Source organism: Platalea leucorodia (genome assembly GCF_965183815.1).
Source record: "Platalea leucorodia genome assembly, chromosome: 12".
NCBI classification, from domain to species: Eukaryota; Metazoa; Chordata; class Aves; order Pelecaniformes; family Threskiornithidae; genus Platalea; species Platalea leucorodia.
This window is the reverse complement of record NC_138834.1, coordinates 7,334,786-7,362,370: the sequence shown is the minus strand read 5'-3', so window position 1 is coordinate 7,362,370 and position 27,585 is coordinate 7,334,786. Positions and strand designations below refer to the sequence as shown.

Sequence of the window (27,585 nt, the reverse complement as noted above, 5' to 3'; positions counted from 1 at the left end):
ATTCTCTGGCTCCTCTCCTATTGCCACAGCCTGGCAGGAACCCGTACCCCTCCCCGGGTGCGAGCTCACAATGCAGTGCCTGGGCGGGTCCCCCAGCCCTGCCTGTGCTCCCCTGGCCCTGCCTGCACTCCCCCACCCCTGCCCGTGCCCCCCCCAGCCCCACGGTAAGGGGCCATGTGGGACATGCGGACATGCACTACCCAACACAGCTGTGTTTGGGGGAGGAAGGCTCATCATGGACCCGGAAATACTTTTTTTTAGCAATTATATCCCCCAAATAGCTGTTGAATGGCCATTTCCCACAGCTACATGGAGAACTGAGGATGAATGCTAGCTATATTTTCTTACATATAATTTCTAGCTTTCATTCCCTAGCAATGACCTGAAGCACTGTCCTTTCCCCTCTCCTCCAAGCTTTCCCCCATGCTGGGCTCCCCAGCACCCGCGATGCAGCAGGAGTGGAAGCTCTGCTCACATCCAAGAAGGGAGAGGTGCAGAAAAATCACTAGATATGGCTCAGTCCAGCGAATCAGGACAGAAGGGGGAGCCCAGGAGACAAAATCAGAGAGCATCCCACACTGCTGGGCTCCAGCCAAGCTCTGGATGTTGACAGCATTCAGAGAAACTTGGTTTTCGTTTCTACAGCCACCTCTTGGCGTTTATTTATGGTTTATAGGAGATCACTCTCACCTCTGAGTCCGTGCCGGCATTCCCACTGCACTGAACAGCAAGCTGTTCCACTGGCAATGCCCAGAAATCACCACCGCGCCATACTCTGCTGTTGTCCTCTCTGTATTGACGGGCCAAAACAGCCTCTTCTCCCGTCTCCTCCCCCACGCTGATCCTTTCCCTCCAGACCTCTGACACCCGAATCACCCCCCCGCCGTGCCCATCATCTCCTGCCTGCTGTTCATGCTTTAAAACCCACGTCACTTCAGAAGCCACCTCCTTGGCAGCTTGCTTGACTGACGAGCACTTGTCCTGCCCGGGGCAAGTCCACAGCCTCCTGGTAGATAGAAACATTGTGGTTTCGACCCCTTTTAACCAGACACCTGCAGGACTGATATTTTTAGCCGTAAAGGAGCCTGAGCTATGTTACTCCTGGGTGTATGAAGTGTCCCAGCTCCTGGTGGGCCTCAGGGACACCGGCCAACTCCCTGACCCGCTCCATCTTGTGAACGTTTTCCAATGTCCTGAGATATTTCCTAGCAAACAAATACTTTTCTAATTTGCTTAAACGACTGCTCCTGCCTCACACAGAGCTGGCAGCCAAGTGGCTGTGGGAAGGATCCTGGCAGGGTTTCAGCTGTACGGAGAAGGGGCTGCCTTTCCCTGTGCTCCCCAAGACCTCTGGCAGGCACAGAGACCGATGCCCACCACAGACCCAACCTGCTGAGACTTATTTACAGGTCAGGCTATGCTGTGAGCCTGTTTTCAGATAGTGCTGGTTTGTACTTCAGTATTTTTACATACCTTCTGTTTGTTATAGCTCTATTTTACCCCTCCAAAGCCAGACATCAATTACTGACTCGGGTGCATATTAAAACATAGCTCACAAATAGACTGTTCTGCCCGTACCTGCCTTAGTAATTTCTCTCTAATTTATTGCCGACAATCATTTGTTTTCCTCTCCAGCCACGAACAATATGCCTATTGTAAAATACCCGAGGGCTACAGAGCCTCTCTGGCGTGAATGGGATGGGAAAGCACAGAAATGTGGATTAAGACACACGGTCTATGCTGTAAATGGGGATCAGTACACCGGAGAATGGCTGGACAACTTGAAACACGGTAAGACAGATCATTTTGAGAAAAAGTACCAATTTAGATGTCTTTACAAAAGTTCCTAGGGGAAGGGAGCCATCCGCGGTTGTATATGCTCCTGGAAGACCATTCATTCATGTATGACTCTCTCTCTCTCTATGTCTTTAATATATGACATGCAAAAATGTACTCAGAAATATTTCTAATAGGTAACTTGAAGAGCTTTTGCATGCACTCTGGGGCAATTACCCGAAATATCTAGATAATAGATGTTTAAAAATCCTCTGCAAACAGAGCAAACTGCAGTCAGCTCCACACGCCAGAATGTGCCCTGGCTGCACAGTCTCTGGAGCTCTCTCGGCTCCTGACTTGGCTTCAGGAATATTAATTTATCGTCGAGTCGTGGCAGGTGCTGCAGGAGATAGAGCAGGGGAAGGAGACCCTGACTGAGCCCTGAGCAGCCAGAGCAGGACAGGCTTGTTTACAAGCAGTAAACTGAGGTTTGGAAAGATTTAAGTGCATTCAGCAAAGGCCACACAGGAAGCTCCTGATCAAGATTAACGATGCATCCGACTCGGGAAGGTAAACTGAATCCCAGACATAAACCTGCCTCGGTGCAGGCAGCGCCGCCTTGCCTGGGATGGAGCTATAGGAAGGCAGCCCTGTAATCCCTTCTCCTAACAACCGCGATGGTCTCCCTGTCATTCCTCTTGTTTGTTAAACAGGTAGAGGCATCCAGGTATGGAAACGCACTGGAGCTATTTATAGTGGTGACTGGAAGTTTGGGAAGCGGGATGGTTATGGCTCATACAGCATTCCTGACCCCATAACCAAGGAATACAAGAAGGTGTATACAGGCTGGTGGAAAAACGACCGAAAATGCGTAAGTGAGATTTCCTGCGCCTGCCATTAACGAGACAGTGTTCACCAAAACACGGGGAAGAGTTGGGTGCACACATGCAAAAAGATCACTTAAAATACTGAATTTTCAAATACTGAGCTGCATTGAAGGGTTTTGGGGAAATGAATATGTAGAACAAGAAAATGAAAGCAGGAGCAAAAGCTCTGGTATTTAAGCCCTCTCTCCCTGCCCTCCCCAGCCTCACTGCTCCTGGCGTTACTCACTTCTCCACATCACATCCACATCAGGAGCTGCACTGTGTTTCCACAGCCAGCAACAGGGAAGCAGCAGCATGACTCTGGGCAGAAGCTACAGGAACAAACCTTCCTGCAGGCTTGGGCTCTCTTTAAATATTAGTCTGAACCTGCAGAAAGCCCAGGAAGCTTCAAGAGTGAACTCCATCATTCATAAAAAGCCAAGCGTGGCCAAGAGTGCCCTGTCGCCCACCGTCTCCCCTCTGGAGACAGACCCATCCCACCCATCCACTGGTCACCGGGCTACAGCCCTGACCTCCCACCAGCTGCCACAGAGCAGCGATCGCTGCTTGGACTCACCTGCAGCTCGGCCAAGCGGGACGAGAGGTTTTGTATCTCATGTCTTAATCCTCCCCCCTCATCCCTTTCATTCCTCTCATCCTTGAAGCAGTCAGAGGAACCTGTATTATAAGCACTGCAGGAAAATGTACCTTCTTCTGGGAGTTTTACAGCATATTAGACAAATAACATGAGTTCCTTTGGAAATTAAGCCTGTCACATAAATCACTGGTTTTTCTAAAGGGAACATAATGAGGAAGTCATCTGGTAAAAATGACTGCAATCTCATGTGCAAAAATCCTTGTAGGAACTTTTTCTGATCTACCAATGGAAGCCTTGTGTTCGCCTTTGTGTCTGCTCTTAAATTAAATTAATAGCCTCTTATGCTTCTAATTGGTGTGCAGCTCTATGGCTCCAGTCTCTTGGAGGGAGCTTCCTCTCCTGTTCTTTGAGGATATATTTTGCATGATTGAGCTTTGGTGAGAGATTTATAATGGCATCCAAATATCACTAGGGTTGTTTTTTTCTTCTACAAAAGCCTCCCCTTTACATCCATGCAGTTTGATAAAATTAATGCTCAGAAAAATCAGTTATTTCCAGAACTGATTTTATTTTTTGTTCAGAGATAAATTAACACTTTATTCCTATGGGAAAACTCATTAGTAGTATGTAAATATTTCTTACTGGTATCACTCCCTGGTATAGGGAGTACCTCTGGATTTCTCTTCATGGCAAACAAACATGTAAGACAAACATCTCCTGGGGTCCCCAGCTTGCACACACCCAGTGGTCTTAATTCAGAGCTTCACCAACCAAACCTGCCAGTGGCATCGAGCCTGAGGAGAGAAAGCAAAGAGCAGCGACTGCTCAACGTCAGAGCTTGCCTGCCCCGCCGGGGTGACGCCTGCCGCCCCGGGAGCCTGGCCCGGCGCCCAGCTGCGGGGAGGCACGTGTGGCGTCGCTGCCTGTGCCTGCCTGTCTCACCACAGGTAGCCTTCAGGGCTGCCTTTAGTTTCTTGTGAAGGAGGAAAGAAGCAAGGCAAGGGGCTGTTTAGGACATTACCTCTTCGGGGGTATGGATGGAGGAGAAAGCGAAACCATTGCCATGGTTAGCATCACTTAGAGACCTTTGGTCTGCCCAGGGGCAAGGGAAGGAGTTGCCCAGCCTGGGACACGCTGGGCTGTAGGAAGCATCGTCAGGATTGAAAGGCATAAAATCCCTGCATTGAGAGACAGGTCTTTTTTATGCTGCATATCCACAGGCAGGTTTATATACTAGTAAAACCCGCTTTTAGCTAAATATTAGCAGTGATCCTGCCAATGATAACACACTGAGATACAAACCTGAGATTTTGTTGTGGGAATAAAATCATTTGCCAGAAAAAAAATCCCATACCATCACCTCTCGTTTCCTTCAACACAAGAATGGCCGCTGAGCTGGGCTGCCAGCAGCCATGTCTAAGAGTACTAAGCAAAGGAGTAGCGTATCAAAAAAGTAATATCCCAAAATTGAACACTGATGCCTTTCGATACAGAGGCTCCTAACCGGCCATCTCTGTGCTGCCCTCCAGGGCTACGGGGTGACGTTTTACCCCAGCAACGAGCGCTACGAGGGCGAGTGGAGCGGTGGGCTGCGGAGCGGCTGGGGACGGATGTACTACCGGGACGGATCCATCTACGAGGGGCAGTGGCTGGCGGATCGGCCTAGCGGGCAGGGGATGCTGCGGCTGCGTAAGTACCGGCCACCTGCCCCCTTCAAGGGATTTGGTGTCGTGCTGCTCTCCAGGTGCCTCTGCCATCCAGATTTCTGGATGCTACATCGCATCTCCTGCTGCAGCCCTGTGTCAGGGTTGCAGCTGCTCCCCTGTGTCATCCTTCCCGTCCTGGTTTGGGGCTGGAGGCAGCACAGGCTGTGCAAGGGCCGGCGTTGTGCTGCTCAAGCCCACACGCATGAAAGCTTATTTTTGCTGTGATTTACATTTAAATGACTGGGATGGTTAGGGTTAGAGATAATATACTGTTGGGTCAGAGAAGAGCAAATCTCTCTTTTCAAGCCAGGCACTTTGCCAAACATACTTTCTAACTGCTGCATACCAAAGAGGAGTCCAGTTTCCAGCACAGAAAAAAGAAAAAGAGAGAAGTTTTCTTTTTGAGTTCACTCCATCCTCTCTCTTACTTCCGACACTGGCTCACATTGAGTGAACACAGGGGTTTCATTAGTACACAATCCCTTCCCAGAAATAACACCAAGCACATCACAGATTGGGAATGTTGGGGGCAATCTTAGCATAAAAATAGAAATTTGGAAAATTTTTTCCCCTTATTTTGCTTGGAGTTTAACACATTTTTCCCTGAAGCCAAGAATCCCAATCCTTTGCAATACAAAGCGCTGTGTTCCAGGAACATTTGAAGAAATATTATCTCCGTATTATTATTCATCTATTCTATTTTTTTTGCTTGAAAGTAATCTGAAGGCTAGTAATTAGCTAAGCAAAGCAGCTAGGAGGAACGAGCACGACCTTCGCTGCACATCACATGCACGACTGTCCTCTCTCTGATGACTGTAAAGTCACTTTGGACTGGTGGCTCATCCGGATGAAATCAGCACCCGCTTCCAGGGGTAACTCCTTCCACTGATCTGCTTCGCTCCCGTCAAAGTCACCCTCAGCATTATAAACTGACGGCCCCTCGGGGCTGAGCTGTGGCTGATGCACCATTTCAGAGCCTGGTTGCCTCCAGTGTAGCCTGCAACCGATTGTGAGCTGGATTCCTTTTGGTTAAAATTAGCCAGAGCAATTATTTCATACCCACAAGCTTAATGTATTCAGCTCAGCCGCTGGAAGTGTGCCCATGTGCCGGCAGCTTTGCGAGGGTGAAAGAAAAGGAGTTCTTCAGTGGAGGTCACGATGAGCCGCAGCTCAAGATTAAATTGCTTGTAGTGGCAGTGCGCCCAGCGAGGGTGAGCTTGGCTGGGAGCACCGCGATCATTTGCCGCCTCTGCTACAGCCCGTTGCCGAATGGCTTTTAAACCAGAGCATTGCATGTCTGCAGAGGAGGTCTCGGCTGTGAGCAACGCAGCCTCCGAGATGCTCTGGGAGGATAGCGGATGCGAGCAGCTGGGTGCTGCAGTGCAGCCAGGGCATTCAGTGGCCCCTCCATCACAGCTGGGTCTGTGATTTCAGTGATTTCTGAGTTGTTGGTGGCTGGAGAACAGAAGCTGAGCTGCACCCACCAGTGGGCAGGGCAGGTCGGTGCTGCAGATAAGCACACCACCAGATGCAAGCTGAAGATAACCACCGCCACAGCTCCAACCTGTAAACCAGAACGTGCCTGAATAGCCCAGCAGCCACGCTCTCCAGAAGCATTTTTGGTTTTTCCCTCTTGCCTTACAATGTTCCAGCAATCCCCAGCTACCTCTGCGGCACCATGCTGGGTGCCCTGGTATTTCAGCCACCTCTTGCCACGAAGAATGGCGGAGTTCAGCTGAGACCCAAAGATATTCCCACTAAGTAACTTGGTCAGAAATTCCTGTTGTTTTTGGCTTAGAAACACTGTATCTGGGAAAAGGGGACAGCAGAGGAGTCTCCTAGTGAGAGCAGGGCGGCCGGGATGTATCCCAGCCCCAGCATCACCGTGGGTATGATGCCCCTTCTCAGCCAGCATCCCTGGACAAGGCTGCCCTCTTCCCCTGGCAGCTCTGCTTTCCCTGGTGGTGATGGATGGATGGATGGATTCCTGGAGAGCAGCACAGAGACAAAAAAAACCTCTCTCAACTTGCAGAAAAACGCCAAGAGATGCAGTACAGCTGGAAAAACAGTCTGTAACTGATTGCCTGAACCGTTCAGACACTCACAGCAATTCTTGCTCTGTAATTCATTGAGGAAAAACATCACTACAAGTATTATTTGAAATCAAGATTATTTTGACTGGACAACAATCAGACAGTGCTGCTGTTCCTTGCCCGGACAGGCAAACCTCTTCAAGCCAGAGATCCTGCGTGATTGTTGCAGTGACAAATCCGAAACTTCTGTCCTATAACTTTTCATGTTGTGAAGAGTGACTCAGCAACTAGCCTTACCTTGAACTCACTCGCTCCGCATATCAGCAAAAAATGAATATCACTGGGAGAAGAACAAAGCAGGTGAATGCAATTCTTGTTCCAAGCAGGCAAACGTGGGCTTCTTCCGCAGCCTTTTCTCCCTCTGTGGCACAGCAAACGGAGCACCACGAAAGCAGAACGACACACCGTGCCTCAGCCCCCTTGAAATTACTAGGAGGATCCAAACAGATGATTTCCTCTTCTGTTGTTTTGCTGTGTTGATTGGTTTCGTTTGTAGCCCCTTAATGAAATGGTGCAAATTTCATGGTCTGTTCATGTATTTAATTGCAGCTAATGAAAATCGGTACGAAGGAGGTTGGAAAGATGGAAGGAAGCATGGCCCAGGGAAGTTTTTCTACTTGGATAAGGGACAGTTGTTTGAAGGTATCTGGGCAGCAGATATACCAAAATGTGGAACTCTGATTGACTTTGGCAGAGACGAAGCTCCTGCCCCTACCCAGTATCCAATCCCAAAGGTAATTGCTTGGAAATTTCATTTTTACTAGTGATGCTTGCATTCATCAGCGCTCGGGGCAGCTCTCCAGGTAGTATTTCACTCTTCAAGTGATTCCCCCCATGGGGCTTCCAGCTCGTGGGGCGTGTGCTCAGAGTCTTTTGGCCAGCAGTGTCCTTAACGGCCCCACAGGGACAAACGGCCTGTCCAGCCACCGCTGGAGCCTCCTAATCACCTACATCTGAAAAAATGCAGTTATCATGCACCAAAACTGCTTAGAGACCTGAAGCAGCACAAAGGAAACGGGGACAATAGAGACAGAGACAATAGTGGGATTTGCGTCAAAACCAAATGATTTCACCAAGCCACACTGCTAAAGCTGACTAGACCTTACCAAAACCTGAGCAGCTGCAGCGCTGATATCAGCTATTTCCGCTACGCGGGCACCCCGAGTCAGGGCCTCGTCCATGTCCAGCAGCCCTGCGGGCAGAGGGGTGCGCGTAGCTTCCCCGAGGCGGGCAGATGGGTGTCTGAGAGCTGACGTGCTCTGCTTCCCTTTTCCCTTATGACTGACACAGGCTGCGGAGGAAGAGCCAGTCCCTGTCCCTGTCCCCGTCGCCAAGACTCAGCGAGATGCACGATGGGGCACGTGGACACCCCAGGCCATCAGCCTGGCAGCTGCCGGGTCCTTGCATGTCACTTTGGTGGGGGAGCTGGAGGACGGGAGAGCTTGTCCCCCGCTCCGTGCCCTCGGAGAAGGACAGGGCACGGGGAGCAGTGGGGAACAGACGTGGCTCCAAGTGACACAGCCAGCCAAAAGAGCCTCAGCTTGAATCCCCGTGATCGGCATGCCACACATGAAATACAAAGGCATCGCGTTTCCAAGGGAGGGTTACTGCCTGATATAGGTGGGGAAGCTCCCCTTTGCTTAGAGCCAGGCAGAACCGCACTGGGTAACCAGAGCACACGGCTTTATTCCAGTAATGCAGGGAATAGCACGGCCCGCTGGCAGGTAAACCTACCTACCTTGCTCCTCTGCTCCAGGGACAAGGTTGTTGCAAATGATATTGGGCACATGCAGCTACCAAAGCTCACAGCTGTTACATCTTTGCTTCCCTTGTTTTTTCAAATCCGGTTTCTATAGCAGGGGCCCTTTGAGCACAAGCGTTTTTGACAAGTCAGTTAATCCTGTAAGTACTAGGCACACCCACGGCAGTGCAGAATAACAAACACCAAATACTCACCAGGGAAAAACAATCTCGGTTTCGCAAAAAGAGTGAAAGGAGCAGTACTTCTGTAGCCAAAAATATTTACTTCACAAGGCTTGTCAAAGGTCACCTGAGAACAGCCTCCTCAGCCACCCAGCCCAGCAGCCTGGGATGAACTGCCATTTCGCTAAGGCAGGATGTTTAAGCCTGGCTGTTTATTTAACTCCCTGAAGACCACGTTATGACCCAATTTTCTTCTGCTCTATGAGCAAAAAGCATCAACTTTCACTGCTGTTATTGTGCTTTCCATTGGAAGAGATTTATTGCTCTCAGAATATGAAGGAAGGAACAGATAAAGGGAGAAAAATTGACTCCAGATTTTCATAAACCATTTGTCAAAGTACTGTCGCAAGCAGCTGTTAGAGAAAAGTAGATGACGGCTGAGCATTAGAAACTGCCAAAACCAGAGATGGACTAAATAGTCAGCTTTTGCTTGGCAAGAGGCTGACAGTGAGGATCTGAGCTTCTGCACGGGAGAAGCATCACTGTGGGTCTTCATTAGCAGGTAAAAAGAATAAGCGGTGGGGATGCACAGGACAGAAAACGGCTGAAAACTAGTGAGTGATTGTTACACGCTTTGAAGGAATCCAGTATGTAGATGATGGGGTTGCATCAAGGCAGAATTTGAACATAACTGCAGAGATGGGGAAAGACACAACATGGTGGACTTTGCTGTTATAATCGCTGAAGCCAAGGCTTCAGAAAGCGTAACAAAATAAATGAGAAAAAGACTGGACGTCTTCTGCCTGGAAGAACACCACACATGTGAACGCCCCAGAAAGCATCGGGACATAAAGCAGGGCAGAGTGAGATGACAAATTCCTGGCAGGGCTCGGGCGCTTCCCTCTCAAGGATCTGCATCCAGTGGCACGCAGGTTACGTGACTCCAGACTCCTGCTTTTGTGTGACCTTTGATGCTCGCTTGGGTGACTCTGCAATTACTCACCTTTTAAAACTATAGGTGAGACCCAACAGGCTACACACCAAAGCCAGTGTTGTCTAAGACTGTGTTTTGTTAAAGGAGAATCAGCCCGCTCCACGCACAGTGATTTCAAGGACGTGAAGCGATGTTCAACGTGCTGATAAAATTAGGGAAGTGTAGCAATACTTCTGACACAGTAACTGAGAGGCTGCAATATAAGCTAAAGTCCTGAGACATGGGAGATTCTCCGTTAATGCTCGAGTAATCAAGATCTATAAAACCTTAAGCTTCTTCAATTACACTGCGTAACTGATTTGTATTCTTTTTTATTTAGATCGAACTAGCTGATCCAGATGGTGTTTTAGCAGAGGCCCAGGCGATGTTTGATGACAGCCAAAATTAATAACCGGATGCTGAAGAAAAAAAAAAAAAAAAAAAAGATGCAAGATAAGAACACGATCCTGGGTTACTTATTCATTTGAGTCTCAAATCCACACTGGTGTATCGTGTCATGGTCTGCCTCACTTTTCCCCCAAGGCTGCCCATGTATGCTTCGCTGTGCAGGTGGCTTTGCTCAGAAGCCTCCTCCCGCCCCCCATTATTTTGGAAAAGAAAGGAAAAAAAGAAGAAGAAAAAAAAAAAAAGAACCACAAGCAGCAAAACGCAGGAAGAGAGGCAGACTGACTCTTTGCCCAGCTCCTCTGACTTATTCCTCCTGTAAAGAAATAGCACTCCTGTTGGTTTCAAGGTCTTTCACATTGCCTTAGAGAAGCAGCAGGTTTGCCATTATATGCTATAAAAGCAAAGCCCTGGAAAAGTACGGTCAAATCATTGTCCCCTCCCACTCCCCCCAAACTGAGCCCAATCCATACCTGTGACCCAAGATGGCTTTTCAAGTTACAACAGATCATGTTTCAATTACCATTTTTATTAATGCAACTCTACTTGCTCTCTCTGTGCATGTTCTGTAACGTGACGCTGGTTCTGCTCCCTCACCCCCGGGAATGCAGAGCACCAGATCTCACCCCGGCTCTGCTCCGCGGCCAGCCCACGCGCCGGACCCCCGGCACTCAACGGCACTGCGCCGGCTGCTCCGTCTCTACCGGATGCAAGAGCCACACAGCAGCAACACAAAGCTGCGGCGCTTCTGATCCGCGAGGCGCTGCTGAGCGTCACCCACAAGACCGAAGGAAGGCAGCGCTGCAGCTGGCTGGTGAAAAGCAAACTGTGGGAGAGTGGGTCATCAGTTCACCTGATTAATACCGTGCTTCCTCCCTCGACTCTTCATGTTTTCTAGGCTGAAAGATAACCTACTTTTCTATTTAAGCACTCAGAGAGAATAACAGCAATACAACATGCTCAGTCCCAAGATTTAAGCAGTGCTGACAGGAGGAAAAGCATGTCAACTACGTTATCTTTAAGCATAGCCTTCACGGAGCCTGCGTGAACAGGAAATCTTATCTTCGTATTATGACTGAAATGAGTAACTGAATACGTTTAAGAGATCCTCAGAAATACGCAGTTAGGATTAGCGCAACATAGCTGAAGAGATAAGGGATATAGAGAAAAGAAGCACATTTTAGGCCTCTAGATAACAAATAATCAGCAACAATCGAGTATATTTTATTTCATTAAAGGATTTTATATCTAAACAAGTGATATACAATAACCAATGTTTAAAATGCTTGAGGTAAATGCGTAATACCGTTAGTATAAATAAGGGATAAAAAACAAATTCTAAGTGCACTCTTAATGTTTAGATCCATGTGTTTGGGTCTGGTTACTGCCTCTGGCACACAGTTACGAGACTGTACCCAAGGTGTAACTTTCACGACCATTTCCACAGCTGAAAAATGAGAGAAACATACTCAATATCATGGCTTAAAGTGCAGAAAATAGTCAGAAAAGCAGCTGTAATAACAGTGCCGTTAGCTCAGAACCTACTAGCTTGAGAAAGTTAAAAATAAGATTGTCCCACTACCTTCTAATTCTGTATTTCTTAAACAAAAAAAAAAAAAAAAATCCACACTTCTCTGTCACTTTGTAAAAGATCCACAAAATAAAGAGAAATTCAGCTACTTATCCAGGACAGTAAACTTGGAAAATATATTTTCTAGACTTCCTTTTAAAATAACATTTTAACTTTTAAATACGCAATTTACCGACAGAAGTGCAATTTTTAAGCCTGACAGCACCCTTTCAACCATTCGCTCTAGTGTGAATATTGAGTCAGGTTTTCTTCCTTTACTAAGGGTTTTAAAGAGTCCTTTTTTTCCCCCAAGACAGGACTCGTATTCCAATAAAGGATGGGAAAATACATTTTGTGCCTACTACCAAGATTTCGTGTTTCAGAATGCTGCTTCATGAATGCCTTTACTAACAGAATCCTTCCAGTGCTCCATGAACGAAGGCCTGTGGGACGGTAGTCGCAATTCGCACCATCGGCAGATTTACATCAGTAATAGAATATACTTGAAGCATAATGTAATGGCAGAGCTAGAGAAAATCCAGTTTGGCATCTGTATGCCAGAAGGACTTGTGAAAATGGCAAGCGGAAAGCTGTTTTCTGCTTGTAAACCAAGAATGCTGCTGAAAAAAAAAGCCCAGCAGGTTTTTTTATGGTTATTTTTCACAATACAAACACACCACGGGTAACCTCGTCAACACTTTCCACTGCGGTCGTGCTGACATGCGAAATCGGTCCCATCCGCTTCATGAGGCTGCTTCAGCAGTAACCGCGCTCTGCCACCCTAACTCTGCAGACACGTCCCACAGTTTGTAAATGTGTCGGGACACCCTGAGATGGAGGCTGCGTGTAAGAGGCCACGTTCAGGCTCAGTCAGATGCAGCTCCACTGTATTGTCACGTTCGCTCCTGTCTAATTTCAAAATCCCAGGTTTCTATTCCACAGTGTTAGCTACGGTAGGGAGGTCAAGTTTTGTTCCATTAGACTTGAAACCTGTCTCGGTTTGTGTTCAAAGAACAGCTTTTACCCATTAAAGCCCAAAGCTGCTCACAGAAGAACTGCATTCCGAAAAATTCCACTTCTAGACATAGCTAGAATTACTGAAGCAGCCCAGGACAACTGCTGCAATCTTTCTGGGACAAACCTCTTATCTAAGAGACCAAACGGAAGTTTTTGCTTAAAGAGGAAATAAAAAAATGACACAGTAGCCTCACTGTGACAGACGTGTGTGTCTGAAAGTAAGCAGCAATATTAATTACAAATAATCTACTTTCATAAATAAATCTACATAGAGAAAAGTACTCTTCCAGATCCTTTGGAAGCAAAAAATGTATAACAAATTATTAAATACAACACTTCAGCGAGGAGAAGACTTTTTCTAAACAAGGAAGACCAAGGCATAGCTAATTACTTGGGAATCCAACGCAGAGAATGCACCTTTTGCTGCTTATATCTGAGGATTTATTAAAAATATATTTTTAATATAAAAGTACAAAATAATTACTACTTTGGCTTGGAAAAAAAAAAACAAAACACAGCAGTGGTTCTGATTTTCAAGCAAAAAAAATTATCCAGTGATCATTTCCATCTAGTTCCTTCTTTTTATAAAAAGATTCCTAAATGGGAAACAGGCAAATCTATCTCTCCAGATAATATCTGCCGGCTCGTGAGAACTTTAAAACAGTTATTGCTTTTATTTTCTTCCAAAGAAGAGTAGAGTCGAGTCTCATTCCTACTCATGTGGCCATACCACATCGCAGTAAGACTAGGCATGGGTGTTTAGCGAGTTATAAAATGTGTAACTGCCATGGGAAAAAGGCGCTGGAGAAATCAGTAAAGTAATAATTACTTGGCAGCAAAACATACTGGGGAAAGTGGTGGGAAAGCTTTCGCTTCTACCATCTGTCAGGCTTTCTAGAGAGAACAGCGCTAGCACTGAAACCAAGTGCTAATTGCTGCATATCCCAAGTAATTTGTATCACGCCATGCAATATGGATCGGACAAGCAGTATCTTCTAGTAAATGCCAACATCAAATAAAGGGAGAAAAAAAAGCTTCTCTATCCATCCCTAACAAACACCCAAATTTACAATGTTATTTTCCATCTATTTATACAGCCACAGTTCAGCGTTAACAAGAAGCAATCCAGACAGTGCGCACAAGAGGAGGGATGCACGTGCAGTGCAAGCATACCCCACCATCCACTCTTTCAGACAAAATTTTATGAAAGGAACGACATTTTTTTTCTTTCTAAAGGGTTAGAACAACATTTATAATCTCTCTTTAAACGGTAATCAACAGTTTGACCAGTTCATCCACAGGGGAGTCAACATAAGGCAGAAGCAGAATAGTGGGTTTATTTTCTAAGTACAGGTTTACGCAAAATGGGTAACAGCTGAGGAGATAGTATCACCTCTGTGATCCAGCTGATCCTGGAGCCGTGCAAATTCAGCAAGTTCATTCAGTTCTTGAAATTGCCTGTCTGTTTTATGGCTCACCAGTGACCTGTAGAAGTGGACTGCAAACACAATGAAAATCAATCCAAAGGGAACCATAATAGACGTTGATGCAATGGCTGCTGCCTGTCCAGATGTGATGGTAGAACTGTTGGTCTGGAGTGGATTATCAGATGTCTTCTTTAAAGGAAGAAACTTCACCCAACACAGTAGCACCACCTCTGCAAGAAAGAGCAAAGTCCCAATGACAGTAGAAAATGCCCACGCAAGCTCAATGTGCCGATGCATACGCTCATGAGGAGATTCCTTGACAGAGTTGAGATTATGCACATTGCTAACAGCCTCTATGTTTGGAAGAATGCAGGTACTTATCATGAGTGCAAAAAGGTGAACTGCAACAAGGACAGTAGTGCAGGCACTGAAGGCTATCAAGAGACCTTGAGGGTAGTCGTTTTCCGAGTCCAGCTGAACTTCTACCATAGCCACCTGAAAAGGAAACAGAGAGATGCAATTACCTACGTTACATATTATTTGACCATAGATTACTTTAAGTTTAAATCACGTTTCCGGAAGATCACCTGATCCAAACAAAATAATAGCCTGCATTTACGTTTCTCTTCATGTCAATCTGCAGCCTTTTCATCAGGTCCAAATTTAGGTCTGAGCTATCAAGCCAAGGCCACCGTTTTCAAACTTACCGTTCTGTTGCAGCACAAACCATCAGTATGTACAAAAGCTATTAACAGCACAACCACCTTGCCACCTCCAGCTCATCCCAGAAAAACAGCTGAACTTTGTGATCAACATACTTGGACTCAGAGTGAAACATTTCTTCTTTCCTGTGTTATATTGTAGAGGCAGCTTTTGATCTTTCACTATAGATCATAAATTTTGCTGGGTATTAGGAAATGTTGTGTGTCCCACACATACGTAGAATGAATACCGTATGAAGTCTTTTGAAGTAAGCATCTATAACATGAAAGCCTGCGAAGGCAGCGGACTGCCCGTCACAATCTTGGTGGTCCTTTCTCCTTGGATATTTGTTTTTAAGTTCTGAAGAGCAGGAGCCTTTCATCAGAAAGATCACCTTTCCATGGGGCTCTCAGCTATATTCTTTCACTCAAAACAAGTATTTAAGCAGACTCCAGAACACAGATTCAAAACATTAAAGTCTCCACAATGTCCATGGCAGCCAAGCAGGCCTGTTAGAGGCTGGAGGAAAGACAAGCAATAGTCTCCCAGAAAAGAGAATAGAGTGCTCCCAGACATCACCAGCTACTCTTACCCTGGAAGCTAGGTCTAGCCTCATCTCTGGGCGAGCAGCGCTATCGCAACAAAATGCTCCGAGGTCCAGTCCTCCACTATCGTATGCAGCCGTGCCCTTTTATAAACTTGGATCTCCAAGTATGCCTGTGCTTAAGGAGCAGAAATTAGCATTAAATGACAGCACTAGGAAACTCATAAACCCAGCTCCAATATTTTTTATAAAGAAAATGAACTAGAACGCCTTTTAACAGTTTTTAAAACTGTCAGGTGGTTTTATGCATGTGCAATCGATGAGTGACATTAATCCCAGAAGCTCTCTCAAAAAATAATCTTTCCTGATAAATTTGCCTTTCAGACAAAGCACAGTTCCAAAGAGGGAATAATGCAACAAGGTCTCTGTTTAGTGCTCTTTCTCAAAGGATCTCATTAAATAGACAAAATATGTTTAAAATGCAGAGAAAAAAATCTAACGGGAATCTTAAATATAAACACATGTACGCCATATAAGGAAGACGCAGAGGCTGCCATTCAGCACAGTTCAGACTGCTCCACACCAGCCCTTTCTGCACCTTGGCTGCCCACTCTCGATCCTTCGTGGAAATGACTCAACTTGCTAGCCCAGCAAAAGCTAACCTGGTTAAGAAGCGGTGATCTTCTGCTAGCTTAGCGAGCTGCGCTGTTTCTGCAATGCCTCCGATGAACAACGAAGCTGGCACAGGCCCGTGTCACTGAGGAGGAAGCACTTGTACCAGGACCTCAGGCTCTTGGTTAGCTCTAAGCTATGAGCCTAGCTCTTCTGTAACATGCCAGTTTGCCCTCAAAGAGACCACGAAACTGGTTCATACAACAGTGCCTGAAACAAATCAGCTCTTTTGAGTCCCACCAATACAGGTTCAGCCCATTACCACATGCCATTATTAATGGTTTCGACAGTACGCGGCCTGCAGCATACATTTCAAACACTTCAACTCTCATCATGCCGATATGAAGAAAATTTCAGGAAGTATGGGTAACATGGATGCAGGGAGACATAGAAACTAGGACCCAGAGACAGTTGCAAAAACAGTAAGAACATTCAAACCTCACTATTTTGCAGGACCTGAGCCAAGCTACACCTAGTCCAGGATCCCATCTTCTTACGCTCCCAGAACCAGCATGTTCCAAGACACCAGAACTCTTAACTGCTAATGCAACAAATACATTAAGCCAACCAAGGGTTTTGCTCAGACATGTTTCAACAGGCATTCAAGGCCATTTGCCAATATTTTAATTCCTTTATTGAAAGCTTTTATCGTCATAAGCCTAACCACCCAGCCAACTAGCACACAGTTTCCAAGTGTTACAAGAAACTCAACCAGAAATTGTATTAATGCATACACAATTCTTCCTTGAAGATTTAAAAATACCATTTCTCAACCGTGGGAAACTTCACATTTGAGAGGATAACATTTGGTCGTCAGGTCTCTCTTCTGCACAATTGCTTGTTAAGTCCCAATGTACTTGTGGGATGTTGGGCTTCCCGTGTTTTTCACAGAACAATTGCAATCCTTAACCACCAAGGATTCATTTTAATACTTAAAGTTTTTTCTTGTAAATTTTCTGGTGTATGTCTAGACTCAAAACCATCCAGCATGGCAAGACATTTTAATCCTTCATCCTAGTACTTATTATGTTAACATAACCATGACGCTAAAGAGCTTCATAAGACAAAGACTTTATTTTCTTCTAAGAACTGATGTATTTAGTTCACCAAACACTGAAGAGATTTTATATTCCCATTAATCAATGTCTCCATGTAATAATGAGATCAAGCATTTGATTTTGAAGTTCAGTCAGACTCTCTTAATTCCAATGCACCAGCTGTCCTGGAGCTACTCTTCCCATTTCAACAGAGCATCAAGAAGAAATCTTTTCTTCCTCTTCTTAGCCTAGCCCTACATTTAATTTAAATGTACCTGTTTCTGATTTGGCTATAATTATATGCATGATCAAAACAAAATCTTGCAAGAAACTAGCTTAATTTAAGCAGCATTCAGATACTCAGATAGCTCTGCGCCATGATAACCACTGACAGAATCATAGGCACAACTAACTATTAAAAGGAGACGTCCAGACCAGGAATCCAAATTTTCCTGGGTTAAAAAGACTTCATTTTAACATTGCTGGGTGTTTGCCTAAAAAAGTGACCCCAGGAGTACCTACAACCATTATACACCGATGGGACAGCTTAAACCCAAGTTTGAGCTACGCTAGCAAGGCTTCAGTTTATATGGCTGACAAACACATTAACCCAGACCTGCTTTGCACAGGAAGCTTGTTGGGTAGGTAGGCCCCAAATCATCTCTCAGAAGAAAAATTTTCTGAAATCCAGCAAGGCTTTAGCTGTTACTTAAGACTTGTCACAACTTACCCCATGAGCAGGAAGGGTGTAACTTCCTTCGGCTCAAATCATACCATGCAATTACTTACTGTAATTCCAAGTGTACTCTCTCTATAAGAATAATTGTGGGTAGCATCAACATCACTTGAAAAGTAGCCTAAGTACTAGTCTTCTAACACATGCAAAATAAGCTGGCAGCTGAGCAGCCATACACACTGCCAATTATTCCCAGTTTGGGATGCTAACAAGGCGTGAATATGGCAGAAGCAGGGCAGTCGGCCATCCCAACCTCGAAGCCTCGTGTACATCTTCACATGGCTGAAAGCTGTTGGAGAGAGGCCACGTACCGCAAAGCACCAAGGAGAGGGCAAGCTCCCGAAGGAGGCTGCTAGAAAAGACCAGGACATCCCACGGGGGAGTGCATGCCTGGGCCAGTTTCAGCATCTTCTTCCAACTCAGTCCCTCCCACAGTAGTTTTCATGCCAGCACAGCCCCGATGCTAAACACCAAGGGAGCCCGGCGTTAGGAACGACACTGGAAGTTAAGTCATACTTGGCTATCCTGCCAACAAGCAATACGACCTCCTCTCCATGGCTGGAACCAAAGGGAAGAGTACTAGCTGTACCAACTGCTGGGCCAGGAAAGATCCTACACCAAAGTGAGTAACAGAAATGCTAAAGGGCAGACAATATCCACTTGCTTTGAGGGAAAGCATCGCAATTTACCTGCCTGGGAGACTACAGTGGCTGGAAAAATACTTCTGATTCTGAAGAGATCACAGCCCTCCAAAGGATGAGTGTAAGAGACCACCACTTCAAACACTCAGGGTATACGTACAAGACAGACACAGTAGGTGCAGCTCCACAACACACTTACAACTCTTTGCAGACCACAAGTTCTCCAGCAAGGGAGCCTGATGTTTTTCTAAAATCGAGCCGTGACGAAGTGGGATAGAAGCTAGAGGGTATGTGCATAAGAAACAAAAGACACAAGAGAGCTTTTCATGGGTTCACAGACAGGACAGGAAAAAATTATACTGAAGCTAACTAGCTGGACAGAGACACCCGTAAGCAAAGAGAAAATGCATTAAGTTGCAGTTGTAACTGACACTGGTGTTAGAAACACCCTAAAAGCAGGAGAGAAGGAAGCAAGAAAACACATCTCTTTCCCATTCATTCAGGATGAACAGATACTTCAGAACTCACTTCAAATGGAGACTTTTGGGGAGGCTGTGGGATGTAGAATGCCTGAAGGATTTCAAAGTCTACTGAAGTTGATGGAAAGTCTGCAGGGGGACACAGCAAAGCCTCCTTGTGTTCACGCCTGGCAGAGTAACTCCAGCTTGACCCATAAGTGAAAAATCAGTTCATGTTTTCTGTCTCCTCGAACTGTCAAGGAAGCTAATTTGGGAACCCTTTCACTGTAAACTAGCAGAAAAACTGCCAACTCTTTTCAACTGCAAGTCTCTGTTTTTTACTTCCTGGGCCAAGCTTGAGCCAGGCACCTAAAACAAAAAGCTCCATTTTTCATTATGAGGCCCCGTGCCTGTTTTCAAACAGTGATGCAAAGCATCAGAAGTTCTTCTCTCCTTTGCTTGTGCTGTGGTTTCAAAATGCACAGACCACAACTGCTCTTGTAAGGTAACACTTGAAAAAACAGGGCCCTGGTGAGCTCACCCGGTACGATCCAAATCCGTACAACGCCTGAACTCAGAGGTACGTGCTGACATTCCACGCAGGAGGATGTTTTCCTGTGTCCTCTATTAGGTTTCTACGCTGGTTCAGAAGACAGGCCCCTCAGGGCAGGAACCGTCATTGAAGCCTGCACAGTATCCAATGCAACATGTTTCAGCACCTTCTCCTTCACCACTTTCAAAGCTTCTTTGCACGCTTGCCGCATGATTTTCTACTGTGCAGCTACCAAGCTGCAAGCGTCCTGCCTTGCTGCATAATCACAGAATAACGTAGGTTGGAAGACACCTCAAGAGGTCATCTGGTCTAATCCCTGGCTCAAAGAAGAGCTAACTTTAACTTCAGATCATCCTACAGATATGACTGACAGATTTACTACAGCCCTTGACAAAGCTGTAAATCTGAACTACAGCTTCTTGACAAAATTAAAGGACTCTCGTGATGTTAGGATGCAGGACTGGAGTTCTCATAAGCCTAAAGAAGGTGGGCATTCAGATGCTTTCAAAGACAACTGAATTTGGGCACACAATCACGTTAAGGCTTCTGACAGCTCTGGATTTCAGAGTCACAGCAGCCTGCATACTACCATCCTGCAAGAAATTTAACAACTTGCCCTCTAGAAGAATCACATTTCAATTTTATTTAACATTTAATATCCTGAAATAAGTTCATTTCACTTACTTGCGTATAATGCTTCCATGTCTTATTAGACCAGAGTGGCTTAAGAGAAGCTCCTGCTTTAAATGAAAATGAAAATCCTGAATGCTCTGAAGGTTTCTATCCATACAAGAGCACTTACACAGTGCCTCTGACTAATATTGACTCCACCACTCTGCAAGAAGTGAGCTAATAAAACAATTTTCACCAGCAATAACAATTACTAGAAAGAACCAGTCACTTACATAGCTGCAAATGAAGCTCATATTGCTACTGAAACGCAGGATAAGCAACTGTCCTGGTTTGTCACTTGTTCATTTTTACCACAGCAGCAGGACACAAACTAATGACTTCAAATTTTAGCATTGCTCTCCAGTCTTATAAGCTACGAGAAAGTATGTTGGCTTTAAGTCCAGCATAATGCAAGCTTCAAATTCAATTCCTGCTTTAAGATAGGGGTTTCTGAAATAAGTATCCAGGGAAAATAAAACATTACAGACAACGATGAGAAGGAAAACTTACTGTAGTAAGAGCCACCCATGCAGCAGGTCATATTGACACTCAAGACTTCTAACACGCAAAAAAGATAACTGCTCTTTGTTACCATGTGTAATAGCAACAGCAGTGAGCAGAGTATCTGAGAGCCTTCTGACTTAATCACAGGTTTACACCTTTTTCAGAATCAGTAGCCCCTGCTGTAGAGAAAAGGATATAAAATGCCTTATCTCAAGTAAAACTGTATTATCTATGAGCTATTTATAGATTATTTCCTCTCCTCCCCTTCCCCGCAAAGACAACTCTGAGCTCTGGTCAGCAGGAAAATAACACGGGCTGGGAGCCTGCGCTGTAACTGCCACACTATCTCTCATGGTATCGAATACTAGCGTTAACACACAGCTGCGAGGCACGACTGAGATCAGCATGGCATGGAGAGACAGTTTCAAAATGGACAGAGCCACAACTCATTCAAACTCCTCGCCGCTTCTCCGCCAGATGCCCCATTTTAGCTAAATACCTTCTGTAACCAAGGGGCTGCAGTCAACAACTACTGACGGCCCTGCAATGGGATGGCTGTAGATGTCTCTCCTGTACCTCACAAGACGCTATCTGACCAGCCTAGAGCTCCAGCCACAAGTGCTCTTCTGTCCTTTGGATCTGACACATTCAGACAAGAATCACAGAGCAAGAAACCAATCTTATTAAAAGTTACTAGGTTTAAATACGGACAATCTCATAATGACCCATTTAATGGAATACTTCAAGAAGCGCTGGCTCTCGGTATGACCACATTCTTACTATGTCTACTGCTCATGCAGTTAGCTGCCTTGCAGACTGTAACGAGCAAAACCCCTTCAGAAAGGACAATGTCAGCTTCAAGCATCAGTCTTACTAAAGACACCAACCACCTCTCAACGAACACCAGTCTAGAGTTATCTGTATACCCTCAAAAGATTGTTCTCACCTCCTCTTCCCTGGCCACAGCTACCATTCCTGAATAAGAAACTGATTAAAAGGCCCAGACAATTTTTATACAGTCTATGTCAGGAATGGCTTAAAAGAAAGCCGTCTTGATCAAACATCACGGCTGCATTTTGTAAGGGTCCATCTGCAAGGTGAGAGGAGGATGCAAATCTTACCTGTATCAGTGCTACAACACTTTCACCTCGCTAGGCCAATACACACCAAGGCAAAATTGCACACAGTGATCACTAAAATATTTTAGTCAACACCTATCTGCAGAAATATTTTCTTACCGTCACTTGTTGCAGCTAGGACTAGACTTGACTACATCTAGTTAGCCATACAGTTACACGTGCAAGTGACTCTTCATAGCACACACTGCTCTTAGCAGGAAGAAAACTCCACACACATAGAAGTGGTTTCTCCGAGTCTTCAGGTTCACATCACGAAGTTATGTGAATAACAAACTCCATCTTCCACCCCATTGCTTGTCTATGCGTGGGACCACAGGGGGAAGTCGAGAACGAGATGGGTGTCATGGCACCACTGGAAATCAGCACTCCTCTGGCTGTCTCCTCAGCTCCCGAGTCGGTCGGTCTCTGTTTTCCTGACAGTACTGTTAACTCCCAGAGACAGAGGCGCAGAGCCAGGCTCTCACAGAGTGTCGGCGCCATTCATTAAGAGTTATAAACAACTCACAGAAAGACTCTGTATGAGCCAGAATCAGTCACCGGAAATTAAAAAAGTCAAAATAATGATCTTATTACTGGTTTTATACAGAAGAGAATGTAAGCATCGTTTATCTGTTAGTCTAGAATCTTGACTCCATGGATTATTGTATGTTGCAGAATGGTGAAACACATGAATATTTGTGAAAGCTAACACCAGAATACAAATACGGGATTTAATTTTATTTTGCTAGTAAACATAGGTAGGCAATACTCTTATACTCGGAGTAAATGAGAAGGTAGTATCTCTACACAGTGTTACTTACAATTAATCTATTTGATAAGTACAAGGTCAGATTAGACAGCACAGCAGGGAGAAGAAACAGCGGCTCAGTATCACCTTTCCATCCTCCAAACCACAGCAGCCACTCGCAGCTGCTGTAAGACAGAGAACGGTAAGAGCCCCAAGTACTCCACGCTGCCTGCCTTGCTCGTCTACAATCTTGAGACAGAGATGCTCAAAGCAGCAACAAAACATTGCTTTCATGACTGGAACAGAAGAAACCTTTTATATGGGGGGAGATTCTTCCGAGCACAGGGCTAACCTGTAAGTGCAACGGCGATATAAAAGGTACGTGGCGGCAGAAGCCATGAAACTGGGCCTGTAACGCTTTGCTGCAGGTTACAAAATGCAGCTGTTATTCTACCAGCAATCCAGTTAAATACAGGTAAAACAACCTCCAGAGTATCTGTACAGCACTGACAGCAGCGGGGTCCGAGTCCTACCTAGCGTTACTTCACTATCAACTGTTATTATGGAAATCAGTTCCATAAATATTTATCAGTGCAGTCAGTCTTTTACCGAACATGACTGAAGCTGTCTTCAGAAGACGGTATTGGCTATATTTCAAAGGCAAGAGTTGACAGTTCTTTGATGATATTCAACATTTGAAGCGTATATATTACCATCTAGACAACAGTCTAGCCAGCTTGAAATATCAGAGGTATTTACAAGAAAAGCGTGCTGTCTAGTAACTAATGTCCTCCAAATCCTACATATAACTAAGTCAACGACAGTGGTCGTATAACTTAAATCCCTAATTTAGGCTCAGGTATTTTCACAGAGCTGTTAATCGGTGGATGAGAGGCGATGTTTGAGTTTTCCAGTTTACGACTGTTGGGATCTAACAACTTCCCTATGACATTTGCGACTCCGGTATCATGACGTTGTCATACTACTGCATGATGCATCCCTGGTGACAAAATGATGCTAAGAAGTCAACTTAGTTGTTCAAACAAAAATAACCCAGCAGCAGCCTGTCTACACTGGAGCTCTTACTGCTACTGTAGGTGTGGATGAGCTGGTGCTTGCAATATTGGATACAATCTGCAAAATATTCCCAGCATGGAGATAAACTGGATTAAGAAAGACAGACAGGTGTGGAGGGGGGGGGGGGAAAAATCATACATCAATATCTGGGATATAATACAGAAGTGAAAAATACTCGATGCCTCCCCTGGTGCATGGACGGAACCCTCCGTTCTCTCATGGACTACACATCCCCTACAACCTACAATTTCCTTCTTTAACGATCTGGGGGATTGATATTACTCGCTGGCCCCATAAATTGGAAAAGCGTACTAAACGCAAGATTATAGGCTTCATAGATTTCCTCTTGGAGGTATGGCACTGGATGATAGCACGCATGGAAACCGCACAAGGTAAATGCTCAGGTTTACTGGTGGGAGCTTAGCTTTAATACCAGCTTGCAACCACCAGACCCTGCAACTGTTGCCAAAGCTAACACACAGTGGCAAACCCTGATGTGGAGCTCTAAAACAAAACTAATTGTAAAACAGGTTTTTAATCAGTCTTCTCCGTGGAAGCATAACACTTCTAAGTTTGAAACCCGGCTAAGCATTTCATACTCTACACATCAGTGAGCCAGGCAATCTCTCGACTTTGGCACGCATCATTTAACCGGGGTATGTGTAACCCATCTCGAGGGAATAACCTTTGCAAAATGGCTGCATTTATACACAAAATTAGTCCAAAATAAAGTAACAGTTTAGCGGGGATAAACTTAGCTCATACTAGGAGATGCAAGTACCGTTTAATTAAAGAGCAAGGATCAATGGGGCTGGCACGGAAACGAGCACATTCCGCTCCTGACAATTCCCATCAATTTGCCAGGTGGTCCTGGATGTGTCTTTTAGGCTCTTTCTTCCTAGTGCCGATAGGGAAAACAGAGGAACAATGACGCTTAATTGCTGTTGTAAGCTTTAGATCCCAGACTAGATTGTACTTTACCAGCATTTTGTTCAAACACCAGGTGCCAAAGAATCTGCTGAATTTAGTAAACGGTGCATAGGGGTGACAGCAGAAAGAAGGCCCTGCTTTTCAAGGCAGAAGGACAACTTTAAAAGATAGGCAAAGTTATTCAAAAGAAATCTAAAAATACTTGAAAGTTAAGTCAGCTCTTCTGAAAATAGATGAGGAAGTCTCAGCTAGAAGACTACCTGTCAGAGCAGAACCAACAAGGCTACAAGTCAATTCCCAGGGTGATCTTGCTAAAGGAAGAAAAAAAAGCAGAATTTTCTGAGAGGGGTAACTTCTGGAAAATTAAAATACAATGAATGTTCACATCTAACATTCCTGGCAACCAGAGATTTTGCTAACTGGAACAAAGTGGCTTTTTCCCCGAAACACTCTAAACAACATAAATTCAAAAGCAGCAGTTTTCAACTGCAGGACACTGAACTCTTCTAGAGAATCAAGAAAGAAATAGAAGAAGCCTCACCTCATACATCCATGGGATTTTCAGAGTCCACATAGCATATATTTAGGGAAAAGCCAAAGGGATTTAAGGGATTAAGTATGACTTTTAAATAATAGCATTTTCATTAATGCAGATGCAACCTCCCTTCGATGAAAATTTGGAAAACCCAACAATCTACATTTTTTTTTCCCCATGTTCTCTCTCTCAGCATAAAAGCCCGACTCAAGAAACCACCCCGACAAACTGCTCTGGCACAGGAGAACGGGCGTGCAATAAGGAAAACTCATTAGCAGCAGCGGAGCATGAGCTACCAGCCTGATGCGTGTTACCCAAGGAGAACCAACTCAAATATGCCGCTGCACTAACACAGCCGCCTGTCAGTCAAACGAACAGCAGTCCACCACCACCCCTGAAGAGTTGTAGTCTGTTTTTAGCCATTGAAGGAGGACAGTGACATTTATTTGACCGTCAGAAGGCTGCTGCAGACCGGCTGCTATGTTTTCAGACGGCATCCTCTAATTAGAAAAATGGCTCTTAAGGGGAATCTATCTTACGGCTGAAAATACCTTGTTAAAAGCGGGGCAAAAATCAAAGCAAAACAAATCAGAGCTGTACAATTCGGTATTTACAACTACGAAGCACATTTAACTCGGTTCTGTGTTAACTGCAGAGTCAGCAGTTTAGTACCTTAAGAGGACCGGACATATGACGAAGCCTGGAAATTACCGTATTTCAATTTGTGTACAGCTTTCATTTGAGAAAATTAAGATTACTGGACTACGTTTCTCTATCAAACCCGAAAGCAAAATAAACATACTAACAAGAAAGACGTTTCTAAAACATGCACAAAACTCCAAACTAAGCAACACCCAAGATTTCAAAAAAAAAATAAAATTAGAACCATCGCAACAGATGACGAATGGTGGATGTAATGAGTCGGGGGGACACCGCCAACCTTAATCAGTTGTTTTTCTTAATTTATCTAAAAATAGCTGAAGTTTGCATCCGTTGGCACAACGCGTGCGGCTGCGGTCTGGAAGCAGAGCGGGACGCGAAGTACCGCAGCCCTGGAAGAGCAACCGTGTTTCCTAGGGGAGCAGCGGCAGGACCGTCCCGCCGGTGCGATTTTTGGCATGCTGAGCATCCTCCGCAGGAAAAACGAGCACGAAAAATCCCGCACGAGGTATCCGAGCGGAGATAAAAGCCGTGAGGCGGCTTTTGACTTGTGGCGGGACAGCTCTCCACAGAAAACGAGCTACCGATGGCTCCACCAGCCCCTGTCCCGCTGCTCCCGGGCCGGCCCCCGCGCCGCCTCCTCCTCCTCCGGCCCGGGTGCGCTGACCCCGGTTGCCCGGAGGGCTGGAGGCCGGGGCGCTCCGGGGACGAGGCGCCAGGGCCCGCCCCGCTTCCCGCCGTCCCCGTCCCCCCCCCGCCCCGTCCCGCTGCAGCCGCCAGCCCGAGGGGAGGCAGCGAGTTCCCCCGTCAGGAAAAGGAGAAGCGGCGGCGCGGCTCCCCGCACCCGGCTCCCTGCTGCCGGGGAGGCCGCGGGCCGCCTGCCAGGGCCCCCTGCCCGCCGGGCGAGGCCGGCCGCTCACCATGGCGAAGCCGGAGAGCAGCGCGGAGGTGCGGCTGGAGGCTTTCAGCTTGGCGCGGCTCAGGTAGAGCTTCCGCCAGGACAGCGCCTGCATCGAGTGCTCGTTCAGGCTCATGGGCTCCGGGCGGAGGAACGGAACGGAGCGGAGCGAGAGGCACACGGCGGCAACGGCGGCTCCTTCCGGCGGCAGAGCGAGGGCACCAGCTGCGCTAACACCCCATGGCGCCCGGCGGCAGCTCCTGCCGCTGCTGGGGCCGCGCCTGCCGCCGCGGCGCTGCGAGCCTGCGCGCCGCCGCCCGCCGGGCACCGCCCCGCCGCCGCCTCATTGGGCGGCCCGGCCCGGCCCGGCCCGGCCCCCGGCCCCGCTCCTCCCCGCCCGCTTCCCGGCAGCCCGCGAGGGAGCCCGAGGGCGGGCGGGCGTCGCGCCCCAGAGGCCGCTTCCCGCCGCCGCCGCCGCCGCTGTGGTGAGGGGGAGCTGCGCGCTGAGGGGGGCGCGGCCTCCTCGCTGCCGCCGGTCGGGAGCCGTGAGCGGGGCCTGCCCCGGAGGGAGGCGCGGCCCCGCCGCCCCCCTCAGCGGGTCTGTGGAGGGCCGAGCCCCGCAGCAAGGCCCGGCTGGAGCCCGGGGCGCGGCCTCCGGGGGGCTGCGGCAGCGGGGCGGGCGAGGAGGCTCAGGTTGGAGCGGAGTTGACGGGAATCCGTAGTTTCTCAGTCAGTTTCGCTACGCC

The 27,585-nt window shown here is 46.5% G+C and overlaps 2 protein-coding genes across 2 annotated transcripts; one reads left to right on the top strand and one right to left on the bottom strand.

Annotated features, from left to right (window-relative positions):
- Window positions 1–1,312: 1,312 nt before the first annotated feature.
- MORN3 (MORN repeat containing 3) lies at window positions 1,313–10,344 on the top strand (the record flags this gene model as incomplete). Its single annotated transcript, XM_082324690.1, has 6 exons — window positions 1,313–1,409; window positions 1,636–1,791; window positions 2,490–2,647; window positions 4,770–4,929; window positions 7,589–7,773; window positions 10,276–10,344. Exons 2-6 carry the CDS (start codon window positions 1,647–1,649, stop codon window positions 10,342–10,344), a joined length of 717 nt encoding a protein of 238 aa, XP_082180816.1. The 5' UTR covers window positions 1,313–1,409; window positions 1,636–1,646.
- Window positions 10,345–11,573: 1,229 nt separating this feature from the next.
- Window positions 11,574–27,097, bottom strand: LOC309596679 (calcium release-activated calcium channel protein 1). The gene is made up of 2 exons (XM_082325227.1): window positions 26,862–27,097; window positions 11,574–14,849 (listed from the first exon to the last, which is right to left on the bottom strand). Exons 1-2 carry the CDS (start codon window positions 26,973–26,975, stop codon window positions 14,283–14,285), a joined length of 681 nt encoding a protein of 226 aa, XP_082181353.1. The 5' UTR covers window positions 26,976–27,097; the 3' UTR covers window positions 11,574–14,282.
- Between the last annotated feature and the right edge of the window lie 488 nt (window positions 27,098–27,585).